Below are 14,552 nucleotides of genomic sequence, written 5' to 3' on the forward strand. Positions count from 1 at the left end.
TTCCCTTCCTTCTCTCCTTCCTTCCTTCCTCCTTCTGCAAGGTTGATTAATGTACTCATCCAACAAAAGCATTTACTAAGAGCCCATCTTGCTCCAAGGCCTGGTGATAGAGCAGAGGCTGAAGGACAGCCAGCTCTTTCCCTTTCAGAGTTTTGGGCAGGGTGAGTGGGGAAACAGACGGAGTAGACAGAGGAGTAAGTTACCTCGCATGAAGCGTGGTAGTCAGGGCTCTGGGGAAAACATCACAGAAGGTGGGAAAGAGGTCTCTGAGAGGGGTCCAGGAACCCACTCCAGCTGACTAAAGGACACACCCTTGGCATGGCTGGAGCTGGGGAGGACCCGTCTGTTGGACCAGGTCGGAGTCGGGTGAAGAAGAGACAGAAAGTCCTAAGCTAGGATCTCTCCAGACTGCCTCTGTGAGTGAGGTGACCTGGTTAGGGGCAGAGCAGAGATCAGGTCTCACTCGGGCCACAGGCCACAAGGGACAGTCCAAGAAGGCCCCAGAAGAGGCTGCTGGGCTGGTGTACAGAGGGGTTCCTGAGCACTTCCTCAGCCTTCACTCTTGATGTGGATGGTTATTGGACTCCTAGGCCAGAGAGCCAACTCTGGAGTCCTAACAGAGTAGGTCTAGCTACTCATCTGGAAGAAAACAAACAAAAGTCATGGTGAGAAGTAGGAAACGAGTCGAGTCAGTGTAGTCATGTTGCAAAGAATGAGACCTGCCTTCAGGGACACTGACATGGACTTCAGGGTGAACAGGAAGAACTGGGCCAGGAGTTAAAGATGTGAATGATTAAGCAGTCTCCATCAAGCTGTGATCTGGTTCTGGACAGCTTCAGCTCTGGGGAAGCCTCATTCTTGAGGGGCAATTTGACTCCTATTGTGAGATGACTGACCCTGCTTAGGGAGGGGCAGTCGCGTCATAGGGCAATCTGACTGCAAACTTCTGCTTGGTAAAAAGCAGAATGTTAAAAAAAAAAAAAAAAAAGCTGGTCATTGAGCCAAACAACATGGCACAGGCCTGTAATCTCAGGGGCTCTGGAGGCTGAGGCAGGAGGATCACAAGTTCAAAGCCAGCCTTAGCAACCTAGTGAGGCCCTAAGCAACTTAGTGAGACCCCATCTCTAAATAAAGTATAAAAAGGGCAAAGGCCTGGGGATGTGGCTCAGTGGTTAAAGTGTCCCTGAGTTCAATCCTTTGTACCAAAAAAAAAAAAAAAAAGCTGGTCATTGACAATCTGTTTTAGATACCTTAGTTATTCTTATCTTGGGGTCCTCAGTCGTGAAGGGGGATGAGAGTAATGGGTTACATAAATTAGGGCTAATCAACCTTAAGTTACCAGTTTTTCGACGAGCACTCAGATTAACATGCTAGGTGTAGAACTGAGCAGGAATCCAGACCAAAGTTTAAGGTAATAAAGGAGATAGATGAAAAATCAAGGCAGCTGCCAAGCTGCATCCTGCTTTGCACTGCTCACTGGGCATTTGCAGGCGTAAGTAAAGGATCTGTTTTCCAGCACAAGCAGCCTACGTCCCTGTTGCAGATGGGTCACTGCGTGAACCTGAAATCAGGCCTGATGACCCACCATTCTTATGTATCTCTGTGTGAACATCTCTGTCCAAGAGGTCGTCAGTGTCATGGAACCACACCTTGGAGGCTCTTTTGGGTAGAGTCAGCTGCAAGGGTTCCTCTGGGAAGTCAGACCTGAAAGGTGCCAGCAAGTAGGTCTTGAGGCCCTCAGGCCCCAGAGGAAGCAGTGCCTGGGAGCAGTTATGCCCCAAGTCACACTACTCATGGGGTCAGCTGTTACTGTGCCAGATAGGCTGTACTCAGAGAAGGTACATCCTGGCCCCCGCCTTGCCTGGACTGTTACCTCTTACTCCCCAGGAGGGCAGGAAGCTGATGCGGGGCAGTTCTGCCAAAGAGAGGACCTCAGGGTCATCTGAGTGAGATGGAGCTTGTCTTAGACCATTCACAGTGTATGACTCTGGATTGACTCAAGAATTGTGTCCCGGGGCTGGTCTATTTCTTGGTGTGTGACCCTGGGATGGTCAGTAATGAATGACATCTGCTTCTAGTTTGTCTGGCTGTCCCAGAGCAACCTTTGCTGGAAAGAAGGGAAAACTCTCAGGGGACGAGGTTCTCAGCCCCAAATTCAAGACCAGTGATGGTAAGGATGCCCTTTGGAGCTATCCCTGGGGAGGGAGTAGGGAGGCCAACCTCTCCAGGAATGAGTCATGGTAGACACAGCCCTGTCCTGAGCTGCCAGGCCTGCCAATGCTTCTCAAGTTCTCAGTGCCCATGTCTGGATTCCCTTGGCCTTCATTTGAGTGGTCATGCCTGCTCTGACCTGGGGCTTTGGTGATCACTGGCATCAGAGAGCCCTCTTCAGCACCAGAAGCTATGTCCATGGGGTTGTGGATGTGGAAAGAGACTCATTTCTGAATACACCTCCCCTTTTGTCTCAGTGGTTAGAACCTGCAAATAGACCCAGGCCTTCCCACCAGGGCCCAGGCCAGTAGGCAAAACAACTGTCATCTCATTGCCAAGACAGGTTTCCAAGAGGGAAATGTGGCATCCCAGCCCAAGAGCGATGAGCTCAAGGGCCAGGTGGGGACCTCTGCTCCAGCAAGAAAGCAGGCCCCTTGCACCCTACTTGTCGTCTGGGCCTGAGGTCAGGCTACATCTGAGGTTTCTTTCTGGGACAGTGCTGGAGAGTGACGAGGAGATCAAGCAGCTGAACCAGGAGATCCGAGACCTGAACGAGTCCAACTCGGAGATGGAAGCTGCCGTGGTACAGCTGCAGTCCCAGGTGGGTGCTGTTGCTCCTGCCGCCTCTGCCCTTCCACAGTCCATCCTGGAGATGACGTAGTGTCCATCAGTGCTGCCTGAGCTCAGCTGGTTGAGAGCCCGGTGCCTGGCATGCAGGGATACTTCGTGTGGGCTGGCTGGCTGCCCACCCACTACCTGGCAGCGCTGGTACTGTTCCACTCCTGGGGCCTGGGGTCCCATTGCTGCTAGTCATCCTACCGGGTCAGTCTCAGGGTGTGAGTGGTCCTTCAGCATTAGTACGTTATGAGGAATATTCGCCCTGTTGGAGTTTCTGGTCTCATTGGTACTGGCAGCCCTTGAGCATGGTGCTTGGCCTGAACTGAAGCCAGACTCCCTAGCACAGCCACCCATTGATAGACTGGCCTCTACACCTCCACCTTTTAGTTCCTGTTTCTTTCTCAGTGGGATGGGGTTCAGAGTGGGTCCCGCTCTGTTGGGTTGTTGTTCAAGGATTCACTGCTCTGAGGAGGGCTTTGCCTGAGCAGAGCACACATGCCTCTGAGCCCAGCGGTTGCTGAGTGCTATTGGCTGAGTCATGCATCGCTTACAGGGTTTCCCCTAGTGAGCACTTGTACTTGGAAGAAAGCAGTGAAGGCCTTATTTTGAAAACAAGAACATACCTCACCCTTGGGCTGCTGATTGGGTCACAGCAGAGCTGGTGGCATGGGAGGAGTGTCCCATAGTAGCTGGGGGTACAAAGGGACAAGAAGGTGACCATTCCCCTACAGGGAATGTAGGAGGAACTCCTTCAAGGCAGAAGGAATCATGAGAAGATGGGAAGACCGCAAGGCCCCTTCTTACAGGCAGCCCCTGTCTGACATGGCCCAGCCCCAGGTGTCTTGTTGCTCAGCTCATTTCTCTGCTGGCTCTGCAGCCCGAATGAAAACAGCATCAGCCATGGAGCTCAGAAAGGATTTTCACTGTGTCCTGCCCCTGTCAATGCTGAGCCCTCCAGTTCATAGGCAGTGACAATGGGGTGACAGGGCCCCTGGCTGGGCCTTTCCTGTCCCCTAGTGGCAGTGTCCTTGGGGCAGTAACTCTTATTTCTCATTATTTGTCAAGCCCATCTTTTCTTTTCTTTTTAGAGTTATACTTAGTGGTTGGGTTCATTTTGAGAAACTCAAACATTCATGAAAGTTGATTTCTGCCTCTTTTTCCCTGCTGCCCCCCTCCTCTCTCCCATTCTCCTTCCTCTACTAGATTTCCTTTTGCTTGTCTGTTAATTTGTAATTGATTGCTTCTTTATGTTATCCTATCCTTTCCTCCCCTTTATTTTGCTCTAGCTTCCACATATGAGAGAAAATGTTCCACCTTTGAGTTTCTGAGTTGGGCTAATTTCACTTAGCATGCTATTCTCCATTTCCATCCCTTTACTGGAAAATGCTATGATCACATCCTTTTTTTTAATGGCAAGTAGAACTCCACTGTATACATATTCCACAATTCCTTAATCCATCCATCTGTCGATATGCATCTGGCTTGATTCTATGATTTAGCTATTGTGAATTGTGCTATTACAAACATTGATGTGGCTGTATTGCTGTAGTATGCAAATTTTAGATCTTTTGGGAAAACACCAAGGAGTGGGATAGCTGGGTCTTGTGGTAGTTCCATCCACAGTATTTCTAGGACTCTCCATACTTCTTTCTAGAGGGCAAAACCTGCCTTTTAGAGCCAGACCTAGAGTAGTTCCTGCCTGTCGTCCCAGCTACTCAGGAGGCTGAGGTGGAAGGATCTCACGAGTCTACCAGTTTGAGACCAGCTTGGGCAACACAGTGAGACCCCATATAAAAACAAAACAAACCTGTTTGTTTCAAAGACAAGTTGTTACATTTTACTAGCCTTATTTTGGAAGGTGTTTGCCGTCCCTTTGAAGGAATTTGGTGGATTGTGCTCACGGTAGAATGCAAAGGAAAGGCACCTTCCCCCTTCCCGAGTCCTTTAAAGCCACACTTGTCACCAGGTGACAGGACTCGCTGGGTCCCACCTGCAGTCTCCCACAGGGACCTTCCTATCCCTGCTTAAGATGATCCTCACGTGAGCTAAGCCTCTGCTCTGGGGCTCCATGGAGATATCCAGACAGGCTTGGGCTGTCCCTTGATATCAGAGACCTGGGGGCCCTGTGCAGGCTCATGGCTGAGGTATAGCAAGCAAGGAAGGGGCCACCCTGTGCTTGACCTGCAGAAGACTTGCTTGGGAGACCTGTGGAGGCCGTTGGTTGGTCTTTTGGTGAGGGGAATACGCAGAGGCGTCCTGATACCCATGGGGTGGGTGCAGGCCTTCACAACTTAGAGACAGGACTGGGAGCTTGGTGAAGTGAGACACAGGGCTGGGGTGGCTGAGATGAGCACAGGGTGCTTGTGTCCTGTGCCCTTGCCCATCCTTAGCACAGAGCCATGGCCACACACAGCCCCACATCAATGCCTGACCTCCCTGAGCACAGGCTGTTTACCGAGGGCTCTGCCTCTTGTGCCCAGGGGCAGGGGCCAGCGATTCCCTAGAGGTGGGGCCCCATGGGGAAGCAGGTGCCTACTTCTCCCCCACCCCTGGGCTCGTCCTCAGATCTCCTCCATGGAGAAGAACTTGAAGAGCATTGAGGAGGAGAACAAGCTCATCGAGGAGCAGAATGAAGCCCTGTTTCTGGAGCTGTCCGGCCTGAGCCAGGCTCTCATCCAAAGTCTCGCCAACATCCGCCTTCCCCACCTGGTATGCAACTCTGCTTCACTGCCTGGGCCTTCAGGGGAGGGCGGCTGGCCCCTCACCCCTCTGCTTCTGGGCCCTGCTCTTGTGGCCCACCGGGACCAGTTGTCAGCTGCAGAGTTCTTACTTTCCTGAGCAGCCTGTGAATCTGGGGCAGGAGGGTCTGTGGCAGAGGGTCTTGTCACTGGGGTCGCTGCAAACAGAAACCCTGGTGGGCTTTCTAGGATGGGGTAGCCACCAGCGTTGCCTCTGGTCATTTGGGACTGGTTGCTGCTACATGGGGCCCACTGTGTAGATGGACTTGCTAACCTAGTTCTGTTCTCTAGGAGCCAATATGTGAACAGAATTTTGACGCCTATGTGAGCACCCTCACCGACATGTACTCCAATCAGGACTGCTACCAGAATCCTGAGAACAAGGGCCTCCTGGAGAGCATCAAGCAGGCCGTGAGGGGCATCCAGGTCTAGGCCGTGATGCTTGGAGGAGCACCCCGCCCTGGCTCCTGTGTTTACCTCCCTTACCCTGCCCCTCGCAGTGGGGTCCCCAACTCGCAGTGACTTCTCGTTGGCAGCCTGGGTGCAGCCTTGGGCGGGTTCATCCAAAGGGGTGCCTGGAAATCCTGTCTCTGGGGCCGAGGCCTCCCCATGCAAGTGCCTGGGGAAGCTGGAGAGTTACAAAGTGATTTATTTTTGTTTTCTGAAAGAAATCTGAAGAGCAGCTCAAAGACTCCAGTGGAAGCTCATGGACAAGGTTCTCAGGGAAGTTTTGGAGTTTGCAACCACAGTATTCTTTGTCTGTAGAGACTGGGAGGGTAGTGTGGGCTCCGTGGGCCAGTGTCTCAGCCCAGAGGACATGGCTGGAGCTGTGTGTCTGTTCTCAGTGAGGGCCCTTGTGGCAAGTGTGTTTTCTGTTTTCATTTAGTTCAGCTTTGTGTTAAGGGTGGAGCAGAACTCTGTGCCAGAGGTAAAGTTAGGAGTAGGCCTTCCAGATGAAAATCCAGACAGTAGACAGCATAGCAGCCCAGTCAGCTCATGGGGTTCAAGCTGGGAGGCCCCTGGAAAGCAGTCCCCGGCTTCTGCACCTCCACCCAGGCCCCTGGCTTATCACTGCCACATCATCTGGTCATGGCTGGCTGGCCTTGATCTCTATGTGAGGTGGCCAAGGTGGGGACAGTGTCTGTGAGGTCAGGGGTGAATTCCTAGTGGGAGACCACCAAGGTCTCACTTCTTTTTAGATCCATTCAAGATGTGAAAAAAGGTGAATTCTAATTTAATGTGTTAAGAACACAATGTTCCGACTGTGTAAATAGAGCCAAGTCCCTTGTGACGGCAATTCTGAATTAGTATTTAAAGTAGAGAAGCTGCAGCTCCTGGAAGACGTTGGAGGTAGTTAGCTTATTCTGTACATTATTTAATTTTGTCCAGATGTAAGTATTTATATTCACATCTTCTTATGTTAATGTTTGCTATTTATTTAACATTTTATTTATTAATTTTGTAATATTTTCAACTAGACCCTGCACTAAGGCACCCGAAGAGTGGAATAAGCGAAATCAAAGCAAAAGTGGCTACTTGACTATAAGATAGGCCACGAAAACCAGGATACAACTCCTAGTCATAATTTTGATGCAACCAAGTTATTTTTTATATATTTTGTTATTTATTCTTTTAATATGGAATTTTTAAGAAGTATTTTGTAACTGAGGAATTTTGATAGTTTGGGGATTTCCTCCTTTTGGCCCAGTGGAGAGAGACATGCTTTGGTTTCCGTTTTCCTTTTGGGTCCCTTCGTTCAGGCACGACGGCGGCAAGTGGGATTCTGTATTTATCATTATTTAAGTAGCGCAGACGTGTGTGCCCTGGCGTATGTCTCGTGTTGCGTTTGTGGCGGTTCTTACGGCTGAGTCATGTTGCTGTGGAGGAGTACTGGTTGCGGTCAGGCCCCATGGTGGCTGGGACTCCCGGGCCAGCTGCCGGGGCCCCTGACTGCTCTGGTACTGTGACCCTCCTTCCTCAGGAAACATGTTAGACCCACAGTACTCCATGGTGCGCCTGGAGGGTGATTTCCTAATAAAAGTCTGACTGTGCGTGGTGCCATGGTCTGTGGGGTGCCCTGGCTTTACCTCCTGGGGTGCTGTGGGTGGTCAGGATGGGCGGGTGCTTCCGTCTCTGGTCTCCTGGACAAAGCAACCTGGGCCCCGCCCCCACCAGCTCAGCCAATGTCTGCTAGAGCTGCCTTTTCCCAGGTGTGGTCACAGAAGGTCTAAGTCACTGTGCCTTGTCCCTCCTTATGTGACCATGCACATACAAACCTGAGTTCTTCCCAGGGCTTTCCTCTTAGGGTGTGTGTGGGGGAAACATGTCCCTGTGGGGTTTTAGACTGAGGTTATGGAATTGGTGTTGCCATTCCTTCCTTGCAGCCACAAGCAGGAGTGAATTCAGATGTTCTGGCAGAAGGCAGAGCTGGGAGATGAGGTGGGAGAGGAAGAGACGCCCTCTGATGAATTCCTCAGAGTGCCTGCGTCTAGCCGTAACTGAAGAGAGCCACCTTGCCAGCTCTATGAGGCAACGGATTCCTTCACACTTTTCCCCTTAAGCTAACGTGCTTTGGCTTTTTGGCCTTGTAGTGGAAGCTCTTCGTTGTTACACTGTGTCAGGTGGAGCTCTGGCCTCCCCTGATGAGATTTAGATTTGAGGCTTCTAGTCACTTTCAGCCTGGATTGAAATGTCAGACTGTCAATGTGCTTTTGATTTCCTGGGAATCTGGCCCTGGACGCAGGCCCAGAGCTCTTCTACGCAAAGGACCCTCCTTCACTGACAATTCTCAGAAAATCCAGGCTGCTTTCTTGCTGCATTTATTTGTACAGGAACCAAGACACCTGGAGGGCAACTGCTGTGTCCAGAGGGTCCAGAGTAGGTGCCAGTACACTAATGGGACATGTAGAACCTGCACGGCCATAAGGAAGACCTCCTGGGTATCCCTTTGCTGCTGTCCCTCTGGGGGCAGGGACAGTGGCTGGGGTTCTATCACTTCGTGGCAGTGCAGCAGATGTTGGGTATGGGCCAGGAGTGGGCAAGGCCAATTCAGAAGTGTCCTGCTTCAGTCTAAGGTGGTCATTCTAAAGCCAATCAGAGTTGGCCAGAGGTGGGGGCCATGCTGCCCCTTGCTAGGGTAGGGAGTGGTGGGGGTACTCGGGACCCCTTGTTGTACCTGGTGGAGGTGAGGAGCAGAGCCAGTGGGGCTGGCGGCCCCCTCCCCACCCATCATGTGGTCTCCACTCCTTTCACTTTTGAAGGTCTGCAGGCCTTGCCTTGGTCCTTGCTCTTCAACACTGCGGGTCAGGGGAAATGCCCCTCAGACCAGAGCCTCTTCCAAATGACACTCAGCACAGACGTAAAACTTGTTGTAAAGCCTGCCAGACAATTCCAAAGAGCAGCAAGGTTGAGACCCTCTGATGCATGTGAGAACAGTTGGCCAGCTCATCATCAGTGAGCTCAGCGTCTGACAACAGGCTCATCTGCCCCTGATCTCTGTGGAATTCCTGGAGACCGTGCACAACATGGGTGGGAAAGAGGTCCTGGAGGTTGGCATCACTGCCTCAGGTGGGTGCATGGGTAGTGGCCATGGAGAGCTTTGGAAGTGGGGACAGAGTGCAGGGGCCACATCCCAGCGGATATCTCTGTTCATAAGAGGGGACTGACCAGTCATGGATGGGTTACAAACTGGGTCCTGGCCTGACCCTAGCAAGGGCTCCTGTTGGGAAGAATATAGGTCTGCCCACAGTAGCTGGCCAGGCCCAAAGCTGGTCATGATGGGATCCCCTCAGCAGGTGGGTGCCATAGACTGCAGTAGGCATGCAGGGTTTCCTGCAGCCTTCCCCGAGGGGGGGTCTCTGAAGATCTCTGAGGGAAATGATGTTTTGGATGTGGCTATTGATGTGGAATAGAGGAAGTTCCTGGAGAGGGAATGCAGTGTACAAGGAACACTGAGTATAGGACCCTTGATCCTTAAAGAAACTCAAGGAGGCCACTTTGACCCTATATGAACTTTAGGTTTTCTAAACTCTGCTCTCCCAACTCCAGGATTAGGGAGGTACTGGAGTCTAGGTTTGGGGTCCCAAATCCTTAACATCTTTCAGATAAAGGTGCTCTCCTTCTTGGCAGCTCTTGTGTGGCCATATGGCCTTCAGCTGGGTGAGGACTGGGAGCTGATGGAGTTGGTGCCTTGCTTGGCCCAGGGGGGGCCATGCTGAGAATACCCAGTGGCTGTTGTGGTCACTGGGGCACAGAGTTGGGAAAGGTAGGCTTGGGGATGGCGTGGAGTTCTCGGCACAGCAGGTATCAGCCCCAGGGAGGGTTAAAGAAGGTCAGACTGAGGGTTGGGGCAGGCCCTGAGGAACACTCAGGGATGGCTGTATGGTGCAGAAATCAGGTAAGAGAAGAGATGTTATGGTATTTAGAATGTCCCCCAAAGGCTCATGTGCTGAAAGCTTGGTATCCCAGTACAGCAGTGTTCAGATTGAGGGGGTGCTTAGGGAGGTGGTTGGATCATGAGGACTCCAATCTCATTAGTGGATTATTAGTCAACTGATAAGTTTATAGTTGAATGAATTATTAGCAGGAGGGGCTAGTTGGAGGAAGTAGGTTGCTGGGGGCATGTCCTGTAATTGATGTGTCTTGTCCCCTCATCTCTGCTTCAGGGGAACTCTCTGCTAAATTAGGCATACTTTTATCTGTTTCTTTCACAACCTGTCAAAGTATTTTCCTTGTCTTTAATTCTGTCATAGCTCTCTCTGTAGAGGTTGTCAAAATAGCAGAAGACAAATCTGCTGGTGCCTAGTACTAAAAACACATGGAGCCCATCTGAGACTTGCCTGCAGAGCTGTGAAGACTAAGGGTGCTCACCAGTTCCACCCATGATCCCCAGGACCACTGCTGGGGACCCTTGACCACAGGATGATAATCTGAGACTCAAACCTAGAGGGACTCAGTAATAGCTGCTCCAGCTCCCCTGCCACACACAGAAGCCCTAACCTGCTCCACTTTGATCAGGTACAGGATAGAAACAAGGCCAGACTGATTCTGAGCCTTTTAAAAATGTACAGCCTCCTTCTACCCCTCAGCCACACACGATGCAGGCAGTATGACTGTTCCCATTATACAGATAGGAAAACAGAGGCCCAGAGACCCAATAAGCTGCTCCAGGTCACACAGAGTGTTGGCTATGCAACCAGGATTTGCCTGCTGGCCCCAGGTGCTGCATGATGATGCCCCCAGGGCCTGTCTCTGCAGGAGGAAGAGTTCTAGGCCAGTTGCATCCCCATGGGCATTAATGGGGGGGATGTCTGATGGGCCAGAGAAGAAGGAGCTGCCATAGTCCCCATGCCAGCGGGAGAGCCCAGGTGCAGTGGAGAGCTCCAGAGCTCATGCCTGGCTTGCCCCTGCCTGAGGAGAACCGGTAAGTGTCTGGGCACCATTCGGGTGCCTGGAGGAAAGAGCAATTGATGTCACTGCCTGCTGGGTTGCCCTGAATATTCCTCAGGGCAAGTGGAGCTGGCTGGAGACATGGAAGATGCCTTGAAGTGGAGGCAGATTCTCTGGCTCATCTGGAGAATGTTGTATTTGGTGAGAAGAGCTACCAGAGAGCAGGGAGGGGAAATGGGCACGAGGGTTGTCAGGGAATTCTCTGGACCTGAGGGAAGCAAGGGCCAGCCCTCCTGGTGTCAAGGCAGGGGCAAGGCAGCTGATGTGAAGGAGGAGGCTGCAGAACCTGTGGGGCTGACCAGGGACCAGGGTGGAGTGGAGGAGTGAGGGCTGAGTGGGGCTTGGTTGCTACCTGACATTCTGTGAGATGTGAAATACTGGAGAGTGGGCAGCAGGTGGTTTTGTTGACTTGCTTCTGGCTTTTTGTTAGCCCAAGATTCCTGAGACCAGAGTCTCATCACACTAATCCTGGGCCCCAGCATCCAGAGCCGGATCTGCCCTGGCAGTGGACACACACGGTGTAGAGTGAATGGACGAGGGAGGGGGAGGGGTGGTCCAGGGCCAGCCTTGAGTCTGGGGATGTCTGGGTGGACAGGACAAGGAGTGGGCCTCCATAATGTGTCTCTCCACTCAGCTCCTGGCCCTGGGCTGCCTGGGAGGAGTCAACTTGGAGCTGGCAGCTGGGTGCCTCTCCCAATCACATAAGACCAGTGGCCCAGGTCACTCACCACCTCTGACCCTCAGAGGATGCCCTCAGATCTGTTTCCTCTTTTCTGTACCTCTCATCAGCTAATCAGCAGCTCTCATCTGAGGTCCACTCTGACCACAGCTGCCACCCTCAGCCTCCCTGCACACACAAGTCTGGTGCCACCTGCCTGGAGCCCAGGGACTGGATTTGTCTGTTGTGGCTGTCCTCTCCCACTGAGGTCAGGCCCACCTCCAGCTGTAGGCAGTGGTTTCTGGCATGGCTCTACATCTCCAAGGTTACCTCCTCTTGAACTTCCCTCTTAGAATTCACAAGAGACCGTGCAGAGTGGGCAGTGGAAGAAGGGCTGGTGCAGGGGGAGGGGGAGGGACCCCAGGTTCCTGTCTGGGGCAGCAGTGCCACTGAGGCCCTGGTTCCTACCTCTCAAGACACACCACTCCTCAAGGCATCTCCACTGCAGAGTCCTGTGGACAGCCTTGAGCCTGGTCTGACACCATTGCTTTCTTTTCTTTTTTTTTGCAGTGTTGGGGATGGAGCCCAAGGCCTCACACACTCTAGGCACGCACTCTACCACTGAACTGTATGACCCAGCCTGATACTACTTCTTTGTAAGGACTGTGTACCAACAGGGTCATCAGAGATAGACATGTGGCTTAAAATTGGTCTTCGTAAGCCAGGTGTGGTGGCACATGCCTGTAATCCCAGCAATTTGGGAGGCTGAGACAAGAGGCCTGCAAGTTCAAAGCCAGCCTCAGCAAAAAGCGAGGCACTAAGCAACTCAGTGAGACCTTGTCTCTAAATAAAATACAAAAAAATAGAGCTGAGGATGTGGCTTAGTTGTTGAGTGTCCCTGAATTCAATCCCCAGTATCCCCCCCATTCAAAAAAAAAAAAAAAAATTGGTCCTCGCAGAGCTCTTTCCAGGGTCTGTGTATTGCTTTCTATTAAAGTGGTTCAAGATGAGAAAATATTAAGAGCTCCTTCCCAACCATTCTGCATGTGAACATGCTGAGTCCACTGGTATTTTTCCCATCAGCACTGCTTGTTGTAACTGTGGCATGTGTAGCAGAGAAGCCTTGACGCCTGTCTGAAGACTGTTAATTTCATTCTCTGGCCACAAAAGGATTAAAATGGGGGAAGAACTACTTTCTTCCTTTTAAAATGACCTCATTTGTCTCCTCCTCCCAACACAGTAACTAGGCAGTGGTGACACCTTGTGGCAAATTCTGCATCTTGTCATTCCTGTGGCCTCAGCCTTGCCCAGTTCTAAGCCCTTCCTTAGGATTCTACTGCCCCCATACTCTGAGGCACTGGCAAAACAGCACTGTTTGATGTCTGTGGGCAAGTATTTCAGAGGACAAGAACACTTGAGACCTCAAGCAAAAAGCACCAAGAGGAGATGTCAGAAGAGTGGGGCAGGGAAGAGGCTGAGGCTACGGAGTGGCTGGCCCAGGGACACCTGTCCTTGGGTGGCACTACTTCCCTGCAGAAGGGAGTAAGGAGGACTTTGGGGGAAAGCTGCTGGCACATCATTTGTGGGGCTTTTTATTCTCCCTTCCTGCAGTCAGTCCTGACGTGGCCTCCCTTGACCATCAGGTCCTAAGCAGACAAGAGCATGGCAGCTGCTGCTTTTTGTCTGGATTGGGAGCTCCTCCTTAAGAACAGGTGCAGTCTATGACTCTCAGAGGATAACAAACATTTTGGCATTATTGTAGCTGCAGAAGTAACACTTGCCCATCATAAAACCACCAGCACACAGAGGTGAATAAAGAAGTGGAGTCCTCAGGACTGAGGTGCACTAAGAAAGCAATCTTACATATTTACCCATACTTCATTCTTTTGCGCAATGGAATGATCTATATTTCCTCCAGGTTCCATTGGCTTTCTGCCAAAAAAAACTCTGTAACATTTCATGTTGTACCTTTCTGTTGCTAAATTCTCTCAGCATTTTGGGTGTCTGGAAAAAAAAAAACTTTAGCTTTTAAAAAATAATAAAACTTTATTTTACTTATTTATTTTTGGTACTAGGAATTGAACCCAGGACCACTTAACCACTGAGCCTCATCTCCAGTCCTTTTTTATGTTTATTTTTTAAGATTTTGAGACAAAGCCTGACTAAGTTGCTAAGGCTGGCTTTTTGAACTTGCAATCCTCCTGTTTCAGCCTCCCGAGCTGCTGGGATCATAGGCATGTACCATCACATTTTACAATAAACTTTATTTTTGAGAACAGTTTTAGATTTACGAAAACAAGCAGATAGTAGAGATTCTCTCTCTCTTCTGCCCATAGCTTCTCTTGTTAACATCTTGCATTGGTGTTACACATTGTTACAACTGAAATACCAATACATTACTATTAACTAAAGTCTGCAGTTTATATTAGGGGTGCCTCCTGGTGTTGAGCTTGCTGTGAATTTTGACAGGTGTATAATGACAGGCATCTATTATTACATGGATAATACAGAATTCTTTCACTGTCCTAAAAATCTTCCACGCTCCACCTGTTCATTCTCTCTGCCCTGGTTCCTGGTAATCACTGACCATTCTACTTATTCAGAATGTCACGTCATTGGAATTCCACAGAATGCCTGTTGTCTTTTCATGCTGTTTTCTTTCACTTAGCAATGACCATTTAAACTTTATCCATGTGTTTTCAAGGTTCTATAGTTCATTCTTTTTATCACTGGTTAATACTCTAGTTTATGGATATACCACAGTTGTTTATCATTGACCCTTTGAAGACTGTGTTAACTACTTCCAAGTTATGAAGCTGTCATAGATATATCTACGTGTGGGTTGTTGTGTATGCATAACAGTCATTTTATTTGTGGGC

General features: G+C 50.6%; 1 protein-coding gene across 1 annotated transcript in view; it reads left to right on the forward strand.

Moving 5' to 3' along the window:
- Window positions 1-5,999, forward strand: part of Myt1 (myelin transcription factor 1) — a 34,561-nt gene extending 28,562 nt beyond the window's left edge. The window contains exons 18-21 of the mRNA XM_027954288.2: window positions 2,079-2,170; window positions 2,709-2,812; window positions 5,395-5,538; window positions 5,859-5,999. Coding sequence (XP_027810089.2) covers window positions 2,079-2,170; window positions 2,709-2,812; window positions 5,395-5,538; window positions 5,859-5,999 — 481 coding nt within the window. The remainder of the gene's footprint in view (window positions 1-2,078; window positions 2,171-2,708; window positions 2,813-5,394; window positions 5,539-5,858) is intronic.
- Window positions 6,000-14,552: the final 8,553 nt, after the last annotated feature.

The sequence above is a fragment of the Marmota flaviventris genome, chromosome 2 (assembly GCF_047511675.1).
Source record: "Marmota flaviventris isolate mMarFla1 chromosome 2, mMarFla1.hap1, whole genome shotgun sequence".
NCBI classification, from domain to species: Eukaryota; Metazoa; Chordata; class Mammalia; order Rodentia; family Sciuridae; genus Marmota; species Marmota flaviventris.